The 19,147-nt window shown below is 25.7% G+C and overlaps 1 protein-coding gene across 1 annotated transcript in view; it reads right to left on the reverse strand.

Moving 5' to 3' along the window:
• Window positions 1-1,018: 1,018 nt before the first annotated feature.
• Window positions 1,019-19,147, reverse strand: part of LOC105359478 (uncharacterized) — a 77,057-nt gene continuing 58,928 nt past the window's right edge. The window contains exon 9 of the mRNA XM_011496092.1: window positions 1,019-1,119. Coding sequence (XP_011494394.1) covers window positions 1,019-1,119 — 101 coding nt within the window. The remainder of the gene's footprint in view (window positions 1,120-19,147) is intronic.

A 19,147-nucleotide genomic window follows, 5' to 3' on the forward strand; every position in this document is an offset into this window, starting at 1 on the left:
GTAAGGGGTCGTGAGAGCCATGTCACGAGCGATTTGCGTAACCGCATTGTTAAGCAGATTAAGTATTTAGGATAGAGTGCTTGCTATACTCGGCATTACCGAGCTTACGAATCTGCTGACAACGATACTTTTCTTTATCATTACTCATACATTGTATTGATCTATGAAGCTTATTTCAAATATTTTTATTTTTGGATCTACGATCTTCTCTCAGAGCTATCTGATTTCACTGATAAGTTGGAAGAGACTTTTGAGAGAACCGAATTTAATTACAAAGGTTTTCTACATTTATAAGAAATTCCTTAATTTGCATGTTATTTTTAAATATTTGAATTGTATGGATTAGGCGAGAGAGAAAATCAATTATTTGAATAAGATATCAAGCCTAATACTATTGAATTTCAATGTATGCGATCCAATGTGATAAAACTTTATTTTACCTTAACATTTAAATATAGATATTTTATTTAGTCTTTTTTTTTTTTTTTTTTTTTTTTTTTTTTTTTTTTTGTTATAATTCCAATTGATTTTAAATTAGCTATCTATATTATGACAGTAATGAATTGACTTTTTATTAAATTGCTTGATAAATATGATTATTAATTAATAATTAAATTTTATTATAATTCATTATAATTAATTTGATTAATGGGAGAGAATAATTTTGGAAATAATAAAAATTTAACATTGATATTAATATTAAAATATTCATAAAATTACCCCTCCCCATATATATGTCATTTAATGCAAAGCAAGTAGAATTAAAAATTTTGCTTAAAATATCATAAATGTAGAAATTACTTTCTGCCGTAATTATATTACAATATATTTATTATTTAACTACATAAATTAGATTTAAGCTTATCCGCACTATTACGATAATACTTAATTATTCACTACGTCTGTTTAACGTGGATGGTAAGTCAATATTGAATTGGCTTAAAAATCATACGATGCATTATTTTTGAAGAAAAATTAAGAAAAAGCGAGTAATGAAGTCATGCGTACCTTAGAATTGTCATCTGGAAAAGACGTAGCTGACAGTCAAATGAACGAGCCAGAGATTTAGGACTGATTTTGAAACTCCGTTTCCATCATGTACTGCAGCTGGCAGTTCTCCTATAAAATGACAAGTGCAATATTACATTGATACTGTCACTTTCCTTTGTCGGATAATTAGTTAATCAAGTAAATACGGTAATGACAAGTAACGTAAGTGAAAACATATTCTAATTATCTAACATCATTAGCATTTTCGGTATAGCAATTTAATTAATAAAGTCATAAACTATCAATTCTATCGACATTATGAATTCGAATAAGAAAAAATTAGATTAAATTTTAGCCTATTTAGATTGTCATCTATAGTTAGATGGAAATAAGAAAACGATTTTACATGAAATTTTAAAAAGTCAAGTAAATTTGAATATGTGCAATCGCCTATTAAATTTTTTTTAAATCTTATAATGTATAGATGTAATATTATGAAAGTACCATTAAGATAATGTCCGGGCAAGATTTGATGTCAAATAGGTACGTAGGCTTGCACAGTTGAGCGCGCGCGTGCGCGCGCGCACACACAAGCGTATTAAAGTTTTGAACTGATTCTTAATAACTTAACAACTTATAGTAAATTAATGTTGACATTTTTAATATGAAATTATTATTGACGAAATTATGAATCTTTAATGTAGAAACGTAAATCAATATCCTACATTCTACAACTTTTAAATCAGAATTAAAGTAATGAATGATTTTTATTTAAATTCATCTTTAAAATTTGTGTTTCAATCTATTTTTAACAATGATAAAAATAAGTTAAAAAGACCAAGGTGTTGGTTAATGAAAACAGGAGTTATAATTATAATTAAATTATAATTTCGAATTGATTACAATAGAATACGCAAAAAGCAATTTTTATAACACAATATAAGAATTATTTTTTTATACTAATATTAGATAGAGTTATTAGTAGAAACTCTTAATTAGTAATATAGAAATATATAATTGTATTGGTAAATGAGTATCTATGATCTATCTTCTATCTAACTGAAGTCATCAACTATTTCAATCTGCATAACTATTGATTATATATGATTTTTATTCGTATCGACTTTAATTTAATTAGTAATAATATTTAGGCTCACATGTTAAAGATATTTTATTCTATTAGTGTTAGCAATTAATACACATATAATTATTCTATATTATAACATAAAATTATTTAATTATTTTTATTAAATAAAATATATCCGTAAAAATGTATAGAGCATATATCATTAGTTGTTTATCAAAATTAAAAGTGATTTGAATAATATTTCTAACAATCTTGCATTATCATATTATTAAAAATTTAATTGTCATGCATACTAAATTCATTATTAGCCACTGAATTATATGACTTAGGAATTAATTTTATATAGTTTAATTTGATTATTCATATAAGAAAAGAACTCCATGAAATATGCCTCCACTAGATATATAAACATATTTTGCTATTTGTTTTTTTTTATATATGAAATCATTATATGTTTATGTATATATGGTTTATAATTCTTTGTGAAAATTTGAATTTGTATCTCTATTGAGTTAAGTTTTTCTCGAGTAAGATCAACCGACCAACAAACAACATCTTTCTTCTCTTCCTTCGAATGAAAAATATACGTAGAAATGTTAAGAGGAGAAGAAAGTTTCTGGAGAAGTGATCGATGAAAGTATAAACCGCTGCAAGGAATAGAGAAAGTGAGAGAAATAAAAAGAAGCTGAGTTACAAAAAAGGATGAATGAGATCTAAGTACGACGGCTTTTTCGATAGTTAAGTCTTTGTGTACTGTACAATTATATCTCACTGATCTCATTATAATCATTTTAATTTCTTTTATTACAGGTCTGCTATTGCAAAGACTGCCTACCGTTATTAATAAATATTTAATTTTTACTCTTGCATTTCGACATTAATTGTATAATATTCGAACGATATAATAGTAATAAATAACAATAATGAAATTTATATTGTAGAAATGTATTAAGTAGTTGTATGTACGACATTATCAATAAATGCTAAATACATAATATCTTATGAAAGACTCGAATAGCTTCGAATTTTAATTATTTGTTAAATTTCAAAATAGCAATTATTATTGAATTGAAGATTAAAATATATAAATGTGAAGGGTCAACATGTCATAAAATAATGTAATTACGTTATGTTATTTAAAAGTCGGCAATAACATATGGAATTATGCTGTGACTATCTTTAAGCACTTTTGTCTATTTTATAGAAATATTTATTCTTTAAATTTATTAATTATTAAATTTAGTTATTTTACGTTATTTTCATATAGAATAAGTATAAAATAAAACATAGAACATCTACAGCCTTATTCAAACCTTTTTCTAGAATTTTTTTAATATCTTTTTTACTATTTTTAATAAGAAATATATTATAATAAAATTTGAATGCAGCTAAGTAATAAAAATACATTCGAGTTAATTTTTTTATATTCTATTATTGTGGATACTCGTGAATATATATGTTCATATATTAATTCGCACATTGATTCATATATACACGATCACTTAAATTACATTTTTTATTTTTCATTAATTAAATGTCTATAACTAAAATTATATTTCATATAAAAATTCTTCCTCTGTGAAAGGAAACTGTATTTCCTTTTTTTTTTCAAAAGAAGAATATTACATTGGCTAATTAAAGAATTTTTGCTGAAATGATTGTAATGCTATTTGATTATTTGAGTAAACATTTAATTTTTCATAAATCTGTGATAAGTACAAATAAAAACTAAAATATCAGAAGATATATACTGTGATTATTTCGCATTTATTTATACGTGGATCCTATTAAAATAATTTTATTTGAATTCAAATAATTTGTAAATGTTTTATATTGGAAATGTTTTGAAAATATTTATATACACTTGAATGCGAAGAAAAACATTTCTTTTTGAAAAGAAATTCTGTTTTACATAAGTATCATTTACGTTTCAAATTTCTTAATTCTACATCATTGGATTAATTGTATTTACTTTATATCTAAAGTTTACCTTTACACATAAGCTTTTATAGCAATATAAACATTAACATCCACGTCGAATGATTTATTTTGCGCGTGCGTCAACATCAGTATAAGATCACTTGTTCTTATGATAAACGAGTATAGTAAATATGTTGGAAACTTCGAGAAATTAGATCACTCGAAGGAAATATCGAACTTGAAAAGTCTACGGCTGTTTTGCAATCCTTTTTCTTTCCATTGACAATACCATATCTGTTATACTTTTATTTCGTTCCCTTTTTTTAGCACTCTTCCTTCTTTCACTTTCTTATTACGAGGAATGCATTATTAATCATTAATCAAATGCATTAATCAAATATTATTATTCGATTATTATATTATTAATGAAAAGAAGAACGAAATAATTATAGATGTATTAGTTTTTAGAAAAATGGTTCTTTCTTTTCTACGAAAAGATTAATAGATAAAATATAAACATATCGAACTAATATTTAATTTTTGTACTTTTTTAATATTTTAAAAGGAGACTGCGATTTTAACGACCAGAAAGATTTAAAAATTTTATGCAGCTATTGATATTTAAACACTTTTATTCTTCAAGAAAAGTTAACAATGTAATTTACGTCCTTAGTTCCAACGGGAAAGCGAAAGCACACAAACGCGTAGAAATTTGTACCGCTTAAGTATATATGAAGTAAAGCTGTATTAATTAGCTTAGGTAATAAAAATATATCAAATTTAAAGTTTGATTCGAAATTACTTTTAGGTTATTTCGAAAACAATCGTCCTGTCGGGTATGGCTGTACTACATGTAGGCGAATGGCAGCGTAAAGCATAATCCTTTTCCTTCGGCTGCATTTTCTCTCTACAACACATACAATTCCTCGACGATTGGTTTCCTAGAGTTTGCCTTTCGTTTTTCACGTAATGCGTTAGAATAAAGCACTTTTAGTTGACCCAAAACCAAACCCACGTCTATCGTATACGAATAGGACAAAAGGATTTTCTAGGGAGTCACGTTAGATCCGTAAGACTGAACCTTCGCTTTACTCCTGATCGATCCAAGTGACGATGGACTGACGGTTTGTTGTTTACTAAAACGACCGTTACATAGTTCATTGGATGGCGTAATTGCTTTGATAAAATATTAAAGGTTAATCCGTGCTACGTAATCTGTTGAATTCTATGTATAAAGTCAGTAGTAATATGGAAAATAATTGTTTAAAAGGATAGACGAAGCAGTTATAAGTGGCTCGATAAAGTGCAAAATTTTATAAATCATTTAAATTTCGTATAATCTAATAGAATAATAGTAATTATACGGACAGCATTTACATTAAAAATAAGTATAAAATTATATTAAAAATAAAATTTAATTTTCAGTTTCATCAGGAAATTTCAAAACTTTTGAAAATATATCGATAGTAAAAAGTTCTATTTATAACATCATTTTTACAATACAAATTGCCTACTTACATGTTCAAACTTATCTGAATTCTTTTATTATACAACTCGTATTTTTACTCCTTTCAACGCTATTTCACAACTACTGTAATAGTGTTTTATAAAAAGGTATGCTCAAACTTTTGCTACTTCTATTTCTCTAATTTTTCAAGTTGAATCTTCTTATTCTTTTCTTCCGAAAACGTAGAATAAAAAATAAAAAAAAAAATGAAAAGTAGAAAAATTAAATAATTATAGACACATTAGTTTTATCACATATTATCACTGCTCGTTGAAAATTAATTTTATATTCAATATACAAAGTTTATTACATCCACTATCAATTGGAAATTTTTAAATAACTTATCTTGCTTATAAACATTGGTTACTTGATTCTATAATTTAATATTTACAAATCATAGTTGCTCGATGGAGCAAATAACTAATTTATGTTTACTTTTAAGATTATATTTTATATAATACAATGCAATTGTGTCTACGAAGCTCTATACCTATGACTTATATACTACTCTTAAGAAAAATCAGAAAACCCGGAGTTCTCAGGCGTTCGTCTTAATCCGAGATCTTTCTTTTTCCGCTTTTTTTCCAAGGGTATATTCATCGTTTCTTTCAAAAATGTTGCCACATTTTGAACGAAAAAGAGGTGAGGATTTTTACTCGCTTGAACATATACGCTGTCACTTTCTCAAATTTTCTTCTCATTTAGTTGCGAAATGATTGTTCATTTATTTATGCTTTCTTGTCGCGTATTTCTTTGCTTGTCATTTTTTTCTTTCATCAAACCTAGTTAAAGTAAAGAAAGTCGCTATTGTAGATAATATTATAGTTAAATAACGTTATTCGATTATAGAATATAATAAATAAATAGATTACGTCAAATTACTACTGAAAAGAAATTTAATTGAAGAGAATTAATAGGAATACTTTATAGAGATATGATTCATGTTATTTCAAAAACATAATATTTCATACAAATAATGATTCTAGAAATAATATTTTTTTAGTGCTAAATTTTTGTTGAAAAGAATTCGTTAAAAAAATGATATTCTATTTTTCGTGAAAATTTATTGATATATATTTCAAGACGAATAAATTAAATCAAATTCAATAAAAAACATAATTTTTAAGTTATATTAACGCTCTAAACTTTTCATAAATAAAACTGACAAAAATTGAAACCAGAAAAATATTTAACTTCAAAATTTAATATAAAAGTTCTCGTTTAGACTAGAATAAGTAATGCTCATTAATCGTTTCAGTTGATCTACAAATTAAGTTCAATTATAATCATTTTCATTTAGAAATTTTCGAAGCATGAAAAAGATCTAACTAGAAATTAGTGTTAGCTTCGGTAGATCAGAAGAAAGTCACTTAATTGGAATTAGTTTGTAATTAGTACATAAGTGAAGGTAAATATAATACTATCATTTATTGAATTCTAAACGAAATTGACATAATTATAATAATTCAGAGATATCGAAGTAATTTAATTTAATCGGGAAAACAAAACGTATTTTACTAAAAATATTAAATTTGACTGATCAAAATATCTTATAAATAGTATATCAAATTTGAATATTTTAAATTCATAATGATCCATCGTTCACAATGTATCAATACTAATGAATTTGGACTAAAATTAACGATATAATGTTATTGATCAAAAAACTCATTCAAAATAATCGAATAAATATTATTCATAATGTTTAAATATAAAAGCAACGATAAAATAGATGGACTATTTAAATATTGAATAAGGAACTCTATTTACAAAATATTCTTTACTCAGTTACAATTATTTTTACTGTTATTTAGGCTTATTTTGGAGGGAAACTAATAATGTTTATGTAGGCAAATACATTTATTTCTAATATATTACCATGTTATATTATAAAATATAAATATTATATGTACTAAAATTTTTAAACCAAATGATATTTACTTGTTAACTGAATTAGTGATTAGTCCCTTGAATTAACGGGACTTTTATTTTACGAAAAATATGAGTAATAGAGTGAAATAATTCTCTATACGTTTGGGCCTCTGTGTAAGTTTCGCAGATCAATTTCATTCTCAAATCCTATCTAACTCCTTGTTAGTTTCATATTATAATTTCACTACAGGATAAATCAACAAATATAAAATATACGAACAATACATCCTTATTCATACAAGATTTCTTTCTAATAATCTTTATACCAATTATCTTTCTTTATAAAGATATATCAATAAATCTATTATCCTTTGATAACAATTGAGAAATTGTAAACTTATATTATATATTTTAATTTTATAATTTGCTACCACTATAAGAACTAAAAATTCGATTATTCTACTTTTAAATGAATTAGATTTTGCAGAAATATGTATAGTATTAGGAACGTCACAAAATACTTATTAAAATCTGTAATTGGTATCAATTGGTTGTAAATAATTAACAAAATATTCAAATATCTGAGGTTGGTGAAAAAATTTCTATAACTTTTTAAATAATAAAGTCAATTCTTGTGGTTTGAATTCCAATTATTATATTATGATTGATGAATCAGATCTTAAATTTATTATCAGTGATTGAAATAATCGATTTTAAAAGGTGCGATAATTTTCTTTTTGTGCTATATGTTTTTAAATAATCGGTTTCCTTAATACAATAACGATTTCCTAGTTATTTAAATTATTAATTTAAATTAAAGGTTTATTATAAGAGAAATTTTATTGTAGTAAAATAGAATTCATTGTAATTCAGAGATTTTTCTATTAAGAAAAAGAAACTGTATAAATATACATATTTAAAATAATTTTTGGAAAAATATTAGATTTTGTAAAATATCCATAAATTAAATACTGCCTAATGTTTCCAATATAATCTATTTAATTTTTCATCTTACAGTTTACAATGTAAATACAATCTTTTTTTTAATTAATCTGCTACTAGCTAAATCAAATATGGTTTAAAATTATTTTAATATTATGATCTTCATAATATATAAAATAATTATTGTTGTTTCCAAATAAAATTTCTAATTCTTTGGTTTCTATCAATGCTTCATATTCCTTATACTCAATTATCTGTATCATTAATTAAAAGTAAAATTTTTTAATATGTATCACGTAATAACATTGCAAAACAAACTTCGTTATTTGCATCATCGATCAATCGGATGTTTGAACTTTACCGACACACATCTTTAATGAGTATACTAATTTTAAATTAATAATATTTTGTTTACTTATATATGATTTCAATATTTACGTAATTCTGTTTCAATTGTATTAGTTTTAAGCAAAAAAATTTGATTATTCATAATATTTTTTAAAATGGTAATTTTACAAAAATGAATACATAATAACTTAAAAATTTACTATAGAAAACTTATACATTTTTCAGAGAATTTGAAAAATGTAAGTTTAATATTGTTTGATCGCCTGCGTTATGATATCGAATTTTACATGAATTGCAGTATAATAAATTATGCACTGGAAAAATTTACAAGCCATTCGATTGATATTAATAAATATTTATAAGTTTCCGAAGATAATTTTTCGGTTTTTACTACAATCACAACTCTACTGTAAATATACATTATTAGTTTTAGATACAAAAATTTTCATTGTTTAACAAGATATACTTTAGTGACAGAAGCTTCTCGCACAAATATTTAATGAATCACATATGTATTGAGATGTTTTAATGTGGCAATTTTGCAATGATATAAATTTTCATGGTAATGACAAATAACATAAGAAATAATGACATAAAAAATTAAAAGTAATCATCGACTTTGAATTTGGACTAACGGCAAAAAGAGTTACAGCGATCGATGAATTTCTAGATTAATTTATATTAATTGATTAATAATATATTTAAATACTCGGAGTATTTGGCTCATAGTGACAATCTATTAATTAACTAATAATAGATATAATAGTTGCTTAAATGGTTTGATATGAATCAGACGAACGGCAAAGAAACTGCAGGAGCGTAATTAAGACTATCAACCCGAGCATAATTAGCCCGAAGCGAGCATTAATAATCAGCGATATTTCTCATTTAATCCAGCTACCTTATCTACAAAAAAAAGCAACTTACCTCCGAAATCACTCGAATTGTGTAATTGGCTTAGAGCGCGTGAGCATTGCTCGCCCAGTGGCTTTCCCTTGATTAGCGGTGTCAGTAATTCCCGGCGACTCGGCATTTTAATTACTGCCTATACTCGTAAGCTTTCCATCTCCTTCGTGCTTTCGAGGCTTTTCACTATTCGCGAGCGCTCACCGAAGTTCCGCTCAAAACCGCTATGCCCCAGTTGGACGAGAACCGCATTCTGTAGCTATTGTGTGGCGATTTCACGATGCCCGAGGTCCACGCGAACCAGGGATATTCGATTAAGTCCTTAGTCATTTTTCTGGATGAAAATTCTCGGAATGTAAACGTTCTGCGACTCTGACCGTTAATTTAATATAAAGAATGTCATCTTGAATCATGTCACAGTAATTATCGTTGATTGAGCCGAGTATACGCACTTGTGTATGCGATGATATAGATTATATTGTCATTTAAGAAGAATTTTGAGCATCTGGATAAAAATTGTCCTTAACGAAATTGGCAATTATCATTCTATATATATATATATATATATATATATATATATATATATATATATAGAATGATAATTGCCAATTTCGTTAAGGACAATTTTCGAAGAGACAGAGGTTAAAGGGAAAATTTATTTTACACAAAAACTACGTACTAATGTATATCAATTGGAAGCATCGTAATTTGAATTTGGAACATGTGCAGTACTATCATGAATAATTCAAAATTAGTCATATGCTACGTTCTAATTTGACTAATTTCATTGATAGCATTGTTAAGAGATTGTATTATCAAGTAATTGGATTATTTAAATCAGTCACTTATAATATCGAAATCAATCAATATAAGATATACATGTATTTATAGTCGAAAACATAGATTAAAATTTTTATTATTTACCGATTGTACATATTGGCTTATTTTTATTTTACATAAAATGAAAAATAAATAAGAACAAAAAAAAAACATGTTCATATAAAAAATAACGAAAATTTGAAATTTTTAATGATTATTAAATGCTGAAAGGACTTTATGTAGTGAAAACACCAAAATCGTTCTTTGATGGATGATTTTATTCAAATAACGAGAATTTATATTAAAATGGGCTGTATAACAGGTTAGTTGATCAATCTTCTTTAAATTGATCGAACGAAAAGCTGTTTGTATACTCTTATTATATAAATTACAGTTATCCTGTTTTTTTTTAATGATCTGTTTTAATGGGAAAATAAAATATATTATAATTTTAAATTCAACGTTATACAATCATCCGAATTTTATGTAAATATTTTTTTAATGTTAATTAGTTAATTTCGTTCGTAAAATTAAATTTGAAAATATGAAAATTGACTTTCAAGTTAAGATCGTAGTAGTTCAATGTACCAACTATTCTTGAAATTAAAAAATTTTTAAATGTTGGCCTCTCAAAAGAAAAAAGTTCCATTGACAACGAAAGACTGGATTTTAAATTTAATAAAGTAAAAAAAAAATATACTAAAAAATATAATAAGATCCGTAACGTTCGATAAAAAATCTAATTATAAACTTGCCTGACAAAGTTAAAGTAAATCAGTCCAATGATGTTTGCCTTCTAAAGTGCGTCGCACTGAAAAATGTATTTTTCAGAAAAATACATAGTTTCAGCTACAGTTTTTAATAAAAATTAGCACTTTCCATTTATTCTTAATTAATTTTATAAGCCAGTAAATTATGTATTTTTAAAAAATAATGGAATAATTTGTAATTTACGAGTTGTCATAAGTTTTGAATTGTTTACTATTATTTCGTACACAATTAACAATTGAAATAATACATTAGAGAAAATATTTAATAGGTTATCATTTAAAATTGATTTAATTGTTTAAAATACAAAATTATGAATACAATCAGAAATTCCTTCCATTTAATAATATAAAAATGTAATAATTATTGTATCACTATATATAGTTGATTGATTGTAAATAAGCATTTATATTGTTGAATATTGTTATTCGTATAGCTAGACAATTTCTCTATTCAGGATTTATCGGTAATTATACAGTCATAAATATTCTAAAATATAAACATTTGTTTACTCGATAATTAAAAAATATTACTAAAACATGTATATTTTTTGTATTTATAAATCCGTTAATTTTTAATAATATAAATAATTATAAATCCAAACTTATTAATATAATAACAAAAATTTAATAATTTTAATTTTTTCGTATTTTGCAAGTTTTTTTAGGATCACTGATCAATAAATGTTGATTTTCCGTGAACATATAAAATGAATTTTATTTTATATTATTAATTCAAAGATATATAATATGAAGATTTGTTATTTATAAAAAGTGAAAAAGTGGAAACACTCTCGTTTTAAAAAATCTAACAATAATTTGTCATTAAATATTTATATATACATATATAAAGTTTTGGAAATGATAATAAAAATAATGTTTTCGTAATTGAAGATATTTTATAAAGAATCACAAACACGAATTTAAGTTATTTCTATTATAATTATTAATTTAATATTATGTGAGGTTTAAAAAATTTTAAACGTTAAAGTTTTTAATATTTAAAAAAAAAATATTTTGATTATTTCCTTGAAGTTAATAGTTAGCTAAACATATATTAATAATAACTTTTGATTTGACTTTTTGCATTGAAGATAAATTAATTTTATATAATTTATAAATATATTGACGAGATTTTTCTGAAATGAATTACAGTAAGAAATAAAATAAAACGTAAATGAAATTTAAGTCATGAACATGAAAGTAGATATTTAAATTGAAATAAGCAATTTCTTTGAAAATTTGAAAATGTTATTCGAAATTAATTTATCGACATTTTCATTTTATTGCGAAAACTTTAATCTATTAACGTGATAAACTAAATTCTTAAACCTATATCAAAGTTATTAATTGTAATATAATGAGATATAATTTTTATAATATTATTGGAAATAGTATAATGAATATTTAATAGGTAACTTTTAATTGATTTATTGAGTTTGTTGATTTAAAAAATAATATATCACGTATGTTACATATTGAAAAGTAGATGTCCAAACAGAAAATGTAATATTATTATTATATGATTTAACAAAATATTCGTCACTACATTATGCATTAATTCTGATAACTTTACGTTCTAAGAGTACAAAATCAACTTGAGAGGCTGAAGGACTTCCAAATAGCGTTTAAAATTAAGAGTTGTGATGGCCTAGGAATTTTCTAAACGAGGAGAAAAGTCGCGATTAATGGAAGCAGACCCTTTTCAGATTCGTCGGGAAATGGAAAGGAACATTTCTAGGTAAAGAGAATCGGTCGTAACTTATAGTTAGCTGCGACTCTTTAATTGGCATACGTCAATTCAACTCGGAATTTTACTTTTCGATATATTTTTCATTATAGCATCACACTGCAGATATTGAGTTCATACGAGCTACTAGTCGTTCGTTACTTTCATTATTATTATTATTATTATTATTATTATTATTATTATTATTATTATTATTATTATTGATAGTAGTAGTAGTATTATTGACAAAATTTACATAAGCGATCGTTGTTTTATTGTGCATTTGAATAATAAATACTTAGTTGGTCGCTAAATCTATAATCAACGTGAATGTTATTTGCGAAATAGATAATAAGTATTTTAGGTAGAAATTAATCATATTGCTGGACATTTCTTCCGACTCTGGTCTTAGACAATTACTAGCTTAATGAATTATTAATTCTTTTATAATAATTATATTCTTTCAATACTGCACAGCTGGATTTTTAGTTCAAATATGGCTAGTCGATAGTTTCAATACGAAACATAAGCGCGTTATAAATAAAATTTATTTATAAAACTTTAAGTTTCATTAAAGTTTCAAATAATTATAATAATGATAATAATATCAGTTCATAAGCGAATACACGATATATTATAATAATTTTAATAAACAGTCAAAATATGTATAATTCTGATAAATTATTAACTTATCAATAATTTTATTGGATTAAAAAAATCATAAATATTCTATAAAAGTTGTTGATTTTCAGCCAAGTAAGTTCATAATAAATAATTAAAAATAAAAATTTTTTCGACATTCTGAATTATTTTTATTTTTATAGATTAATCGAAGAAATGATAATATTGCCTTCACCTTCGAAGCTAAATATAAAATTGTAATTGAGAGCTTGAATGAAAGCACTTCCCTATCATATGAAAAACCACTCGATCGATATTTTCTAAAAATTTTTAATCATTTTTTCGAGCTTTCAACTGCCCCCGATTTAACAATCTAACGCTATTTAAATTTTCGGCAACCTAAAATAAAATAACTTCAATTAGCGAGTGCGATTCTTATTAGAAAAGATGCGAAATTTATCCTTGTGGACGATAAATTAACTAAGAATCTTGGAAGGCTTGTACAACAATGCGTACATTATGAATTATTCGTAAGTTCAGTACCTTGTAAGTTATGGTACGGGCACGAGTAAATTTCTCATTAAAAACAGGCGAGCGCTCGAGAGTTCTTACGTTGCGCATCCGGCCTGAAGGGTAAAAGCGCTTGTTCACATAGAATGACCAAATTGTCGGATTACGTCCGTCCATTTGGCGCTTTCCGCCGACATGCAGTTAAGCTCGACGTCCTACGCCCATGCTGATATCAGAATAAGAAAAGTTTTCTCTGCCACTTTCTCACACATACGTAGACAATAGACAAGTCTGCCAGTCCGACGGACAATACGTATGAGAACTTTCGCACGCACGCGCATGCGCGCGCCTTCTCTCTATGGTCAGATCACTATGGTTGTTTTTTGTTCCAATTAAGCATTAGCTTTTTATTTCTTTATTTATTTGTGTTTATTAAGATTATGATTATGCTACGATAGTTCCTGATCTTTAGCGTTTACAGTATTATGAATAAACATATAGAAACATAATTGCGAGTGCGACATTGGGATAAAAAATGTTTGTTTTGCGACACTTTAAACAATATTTTTAGTAATAATAATAATATTTTTAACGTATTATATATACATATAGATTTAGAATTACTTTTCATAATAATAATTTTTTATACAAATTTTTTTAATAATTATAGTGATATTATTAAACTTTATTAGATTGAAGTTATTATTCCTACAAAACTATAATTCCAATTGTATGGCGTTATTTCTTAAGAAAAAATGACAAGCTCAATTGTAACTCCATGTTTATAAGTATTTCATAACGATAAATCTCATTTACAAATTTTCAATTTAACTTTATTAAATATACTGTGCTATCGCCATTCTCTCTCTCTCTCTCTCTCTCTCTCTCTCTCTCTTTTATGCGTCATCGATTGTCGCTTTATATTCCAACGTCTCTCTACCTCAATTACTTTTTACTCGCAGTCTCTCGCGGAGGTGTAGCGTAGGACGTGCATCTCTCTATTAGTTTACGTCCACCAAGCGGTATTGTAGTTCCAGTAATGACAGATTGTGGTAGACCTTCCAGTTTGTTGTCGGCATAGCTCAGGAGAATGCAATCACCGAGCGCGTTATAGTGGGAAGGACGGAAGATAATCTTCTACGATACCGTACAAGCAGCATATAAGGAACTGTAAAAATATCATTTTGGCTTTACATAATGCGCTCGCGAACGAGAGTTTGCTCAACTATTTTGAAAGTCTGCCAAATTTTAATAAATAAGACCAGCCCTTTATTCCGTTTTTCTTTTTTTTTTTTTTTTTTTTTTTTTTTTTAGAAGAGGTTTAATGAAAAGTGTTTGTTTCATCATATAAGCGACTTTTAAAACTTAAGAGAATTTTATTTCATGTAAGTATATTACTCGTCAATTTCAATTGGCAAAATTATTAAATTTCAGGGAAATAATTGCGATAATTTTCCCTTAAAAATATTAGATGTAGAGTGTCGTTTTATGAAAAGACTTGTAATGTAATTCTAATTTTAAATATTATGTAAAATGTAAATTACTTTACAATTCACTCTTTAATTAATGATAAATAAAAATATATATTGCAATGAAGTAATTTACATATAAATGTTATAATTAATGAATACATTAATGAATACATGAAAATTCATAAGTTTCAAATTATTTTAAATGCTTTTTATATGTAAAATATCTGTTCTTTATTTAAAACGTATTCGAAGGAGAAATTCGATTGATGTAAAAAGTAGTTATATTATTCGTAATACTATGAAATTAGTGCTATCATTGTTCACTAAGGCCCATTGTTATCTCTGCACTTTCTTTTCTGGTAATTTACCCAAAAGGAAAGCTCTTGCATCGTTTTTATGGTCTCACATTAGTTTTTAGCCGTATATACTTAGTTTATAAAGATAGTTGAAGCATATATTTAAATATATTTCTGTTATAATATACTTTTTACTGGATATACCACATTAATGGTCTAATATATCCTATAAATTAAATTAATGGAGAAAAAACATTATTCCGTTACTTTACAAGCGCACCATTAATTATTTATGATTTTGTGAAGAAACTCTTGACTACAAAATGTTTATAATTTTTACGATATATGTGCTAAGTTAAATCAAAATTAGAAGATTTTGTATGTGTATATATATATATATATATATATATATATATATATATATATCAATGTATTAATGCATATGCTTATATGGTTTGTGAGTATAACTATCGATTGCAATTGCATATGTATCATATATAATCATAGAATTTTTTTTATTAAGTTTAGATAAGAGAATGTGAGTACCAAATATAAGATCTAAAAATACACAATTACACAAGACTTTGATGAAAAAATGTATGTATATAATATTTCAGGTACTCCAAGGCCAATGAAATTTACTTTATGTAATTACAGGGCTAAACGTTTGTTTTAACGACCCCCATAAGGCCATCGAATCAAATACAAATTGGTCTGGTGCATGGACTTCCGGTATCGGTACGTATTTGAACGTTTATAAGCATCAGTCGTCATTCGTATCGTGGCTGCTTCCGATTCGTATTGCGACAAAGTTACTCACACTCCATTCGTACTTCGCGGTGCCATCAATACAAAGTGCTCGTCAGATGAAACTTACGGATGTTCGAGACATCCCTCCTACTCAGGCGAGCTTTCGAAAGTTCCAAATTGATTGTACACTATCGCACGAAGGTAACAAGGTAGAGCTTGCAATATTTCTCATTCTCTCTTGCTGCCTGAGGAACGTAATTGGCACCAATTTGATGAAGGGAAGGAAAGCGATTTCATTTGATGTTCCAATAACGGAAAACATTTTTTTTGCCTGCTCGTTTGCGATCCCCACAGCGATTCACAAAAATCAGTTGCAATTTCACAAAGTGTTATTAAACGAAAAAGTACGTACTTTCGTTTTAACATGCTATAATGTCTTTCTCTTTTCTTTTATCTATCTTTTTTTGTTGTATTTCTTTCTTTTTTTTTTTTTTTTTTTTTTTTTTTTTGTATTTTCGTTTATTTTGTACATTCCTACAAACTTAACTAAATAATCATATAGTGAACAAACTATTGACTTTTTATAGCATAGGGAGTAGAATAAAACATAAAATACAATGTAAAAATTTCCACTCCTTAATATATAAAATAATTGATTTTGAACAGTGATTAAAAAATATTTTAAAAATAGTTAATTTACATATTTTACTCATTTTTTTCCAATATTGTCATTAATAATAGAAGCTTAGTATTATAAATTCTTTTTTAAATAAATTATTGCTCTAATTAATTTAATTTGTTTAATAAAATAAATTTTATAATAAAGTATATAAATATTTTGTTATTAATTATTTATGTATATTTTTTTTCCTTGATTGCAATATAACTTTCAATAATTGAACAAAGTTTTTAATTTGTTTTCTGTTATTTTAACAAATTTATATTTGTATTAATATTTTTTCTCGTTCAATTATTTTTCATCAAATCTAAAAATTTCTTTATATTTAATTTTTGTAAGTCATTTTAATTTTTGTAAGTTATTTTAATTTTTCCAAGTCTTGATACGTTCTAATTGTGCATATACAGAACATTTAATAATGATAATACGAAGGGAATATTTTTTCAGATAATCATTAATATTGTATTTGAACAACATCTGCATAATTTTATTAAACTGAATTAAAATTTATTAATTGAAATTTAAAATTTAAAAATCGATATTTTGAATTTATCATATTATTTTGTAAAATAAGAGAAAAGGAATATAATTTCTTTATATAATATGTTTAAGCTATTCGGCGGTAGTTACAATAATTTTTTAATAAAACATAAATACTCTATTACCAGTGCATTTCTATATAAAAAATAAATGTTACTTTTTTTAAGGAATAAAATGTATTTGAATAAATAGATATTAATGAATTAGTAAAACAAAATTGTTATCGTTAAAATTATAAGAATATGGTTTTTTTTTTTTTTTTTTTTTTTTTTAAAAAATTACGTTATATAAAATAAACGTATTGCCATTATTATTGTCTCAATATGAATCTTTGGTGGTTACGATTTAAGTAATTTTGTTATTATACTTGTCATTATAAAATACTTGAAATATCTAAATGATTATTTGAAGAGTTTGCTTTTCTATACTACACATGCACAATACATATTCGCCCACAGAAGCAACGGAGAAAATGTTTATACTATTATTATTATTGTTGTTGTTTTTATTATTATTATTATTATTATTATTATTATTAATACTAAGCAGGAAATAAAAGAAAATTACGTACAATTGCAGACACTCGAAGAGCTATTTGAGCTTGTAATGCTCCAGTCATTACAACATCTTCAATATGCTCTGCAATTTAAGGCGTAAAAATTCAAGGAGATATTCATGCGGAAAAATGCGTGTAGACCATTAAAAATTCCACTTTAGTGGTCTAACCAGCTGTTCACTTTTCATTCTTACTCCCTCATTGTGATATGTATATATATATATATATATATATATATATATATGCGTGGGAGCGCACACCTCCGTACACAGTTGAATACAACAATTCCTGGCTACATTTCCATCTTCGCATTAGTATGCTCTTTCTTTTACTTTTGATTTTTCTTTTGTGCAAACGAGCCTTAATGCGAGGAAAAAAATTACAGTCCAAACTTTAATATGTGTTTAGCGCTTGCTTGTATACCTGCATATGTCACTATGATGGCGCAAATGATAGTAAGATATATTTGAATTTCCAGGGTCGCCAGAAAGCTGCGCATTGTCGCCGCTTTAAAGAAGGAAACGAAACTGTCGTAGTCGTTCGTCCTCCTCGTAAATGACTGAAAAAACTTCAGCGACGATAATAGCTGTACGACCCGCCCACTTGCTTATTTTAACTTTTCCTTGTCTATTCACGTTTTTATATGCGTATTCTCGCATTAGGACATTCGACTTTTTTGCATATGTCGAATTTTTTGGCATGGACGACGATACGTATTGTACACCTATAAGTTTTTATGTAGTTGTATGGAAATTTACGAATATACGAAATAAATTAAGGTTCTTAAAATGTTAATGTAGTAAGAAAAATTGCACTATTCAAGCCTTGAACATATA

This window comes from Ceratosolen solmsi, unplaced genomic scaffold, assembly GCF_000503995.2.
Source record: "Ceratosolen solmsi marchali unplaced genomic scaffold, CerSol_1.0 scaffold11, whole genome shotgun sequence".
In the NCBI taxonomy this organism is placed as follows: Eukaryota; Metazoa; Arthropoda; class Insecta; order Hymenoptera; family Agaonidae; genus Ceratosolen; species Ceratosolen solmsi.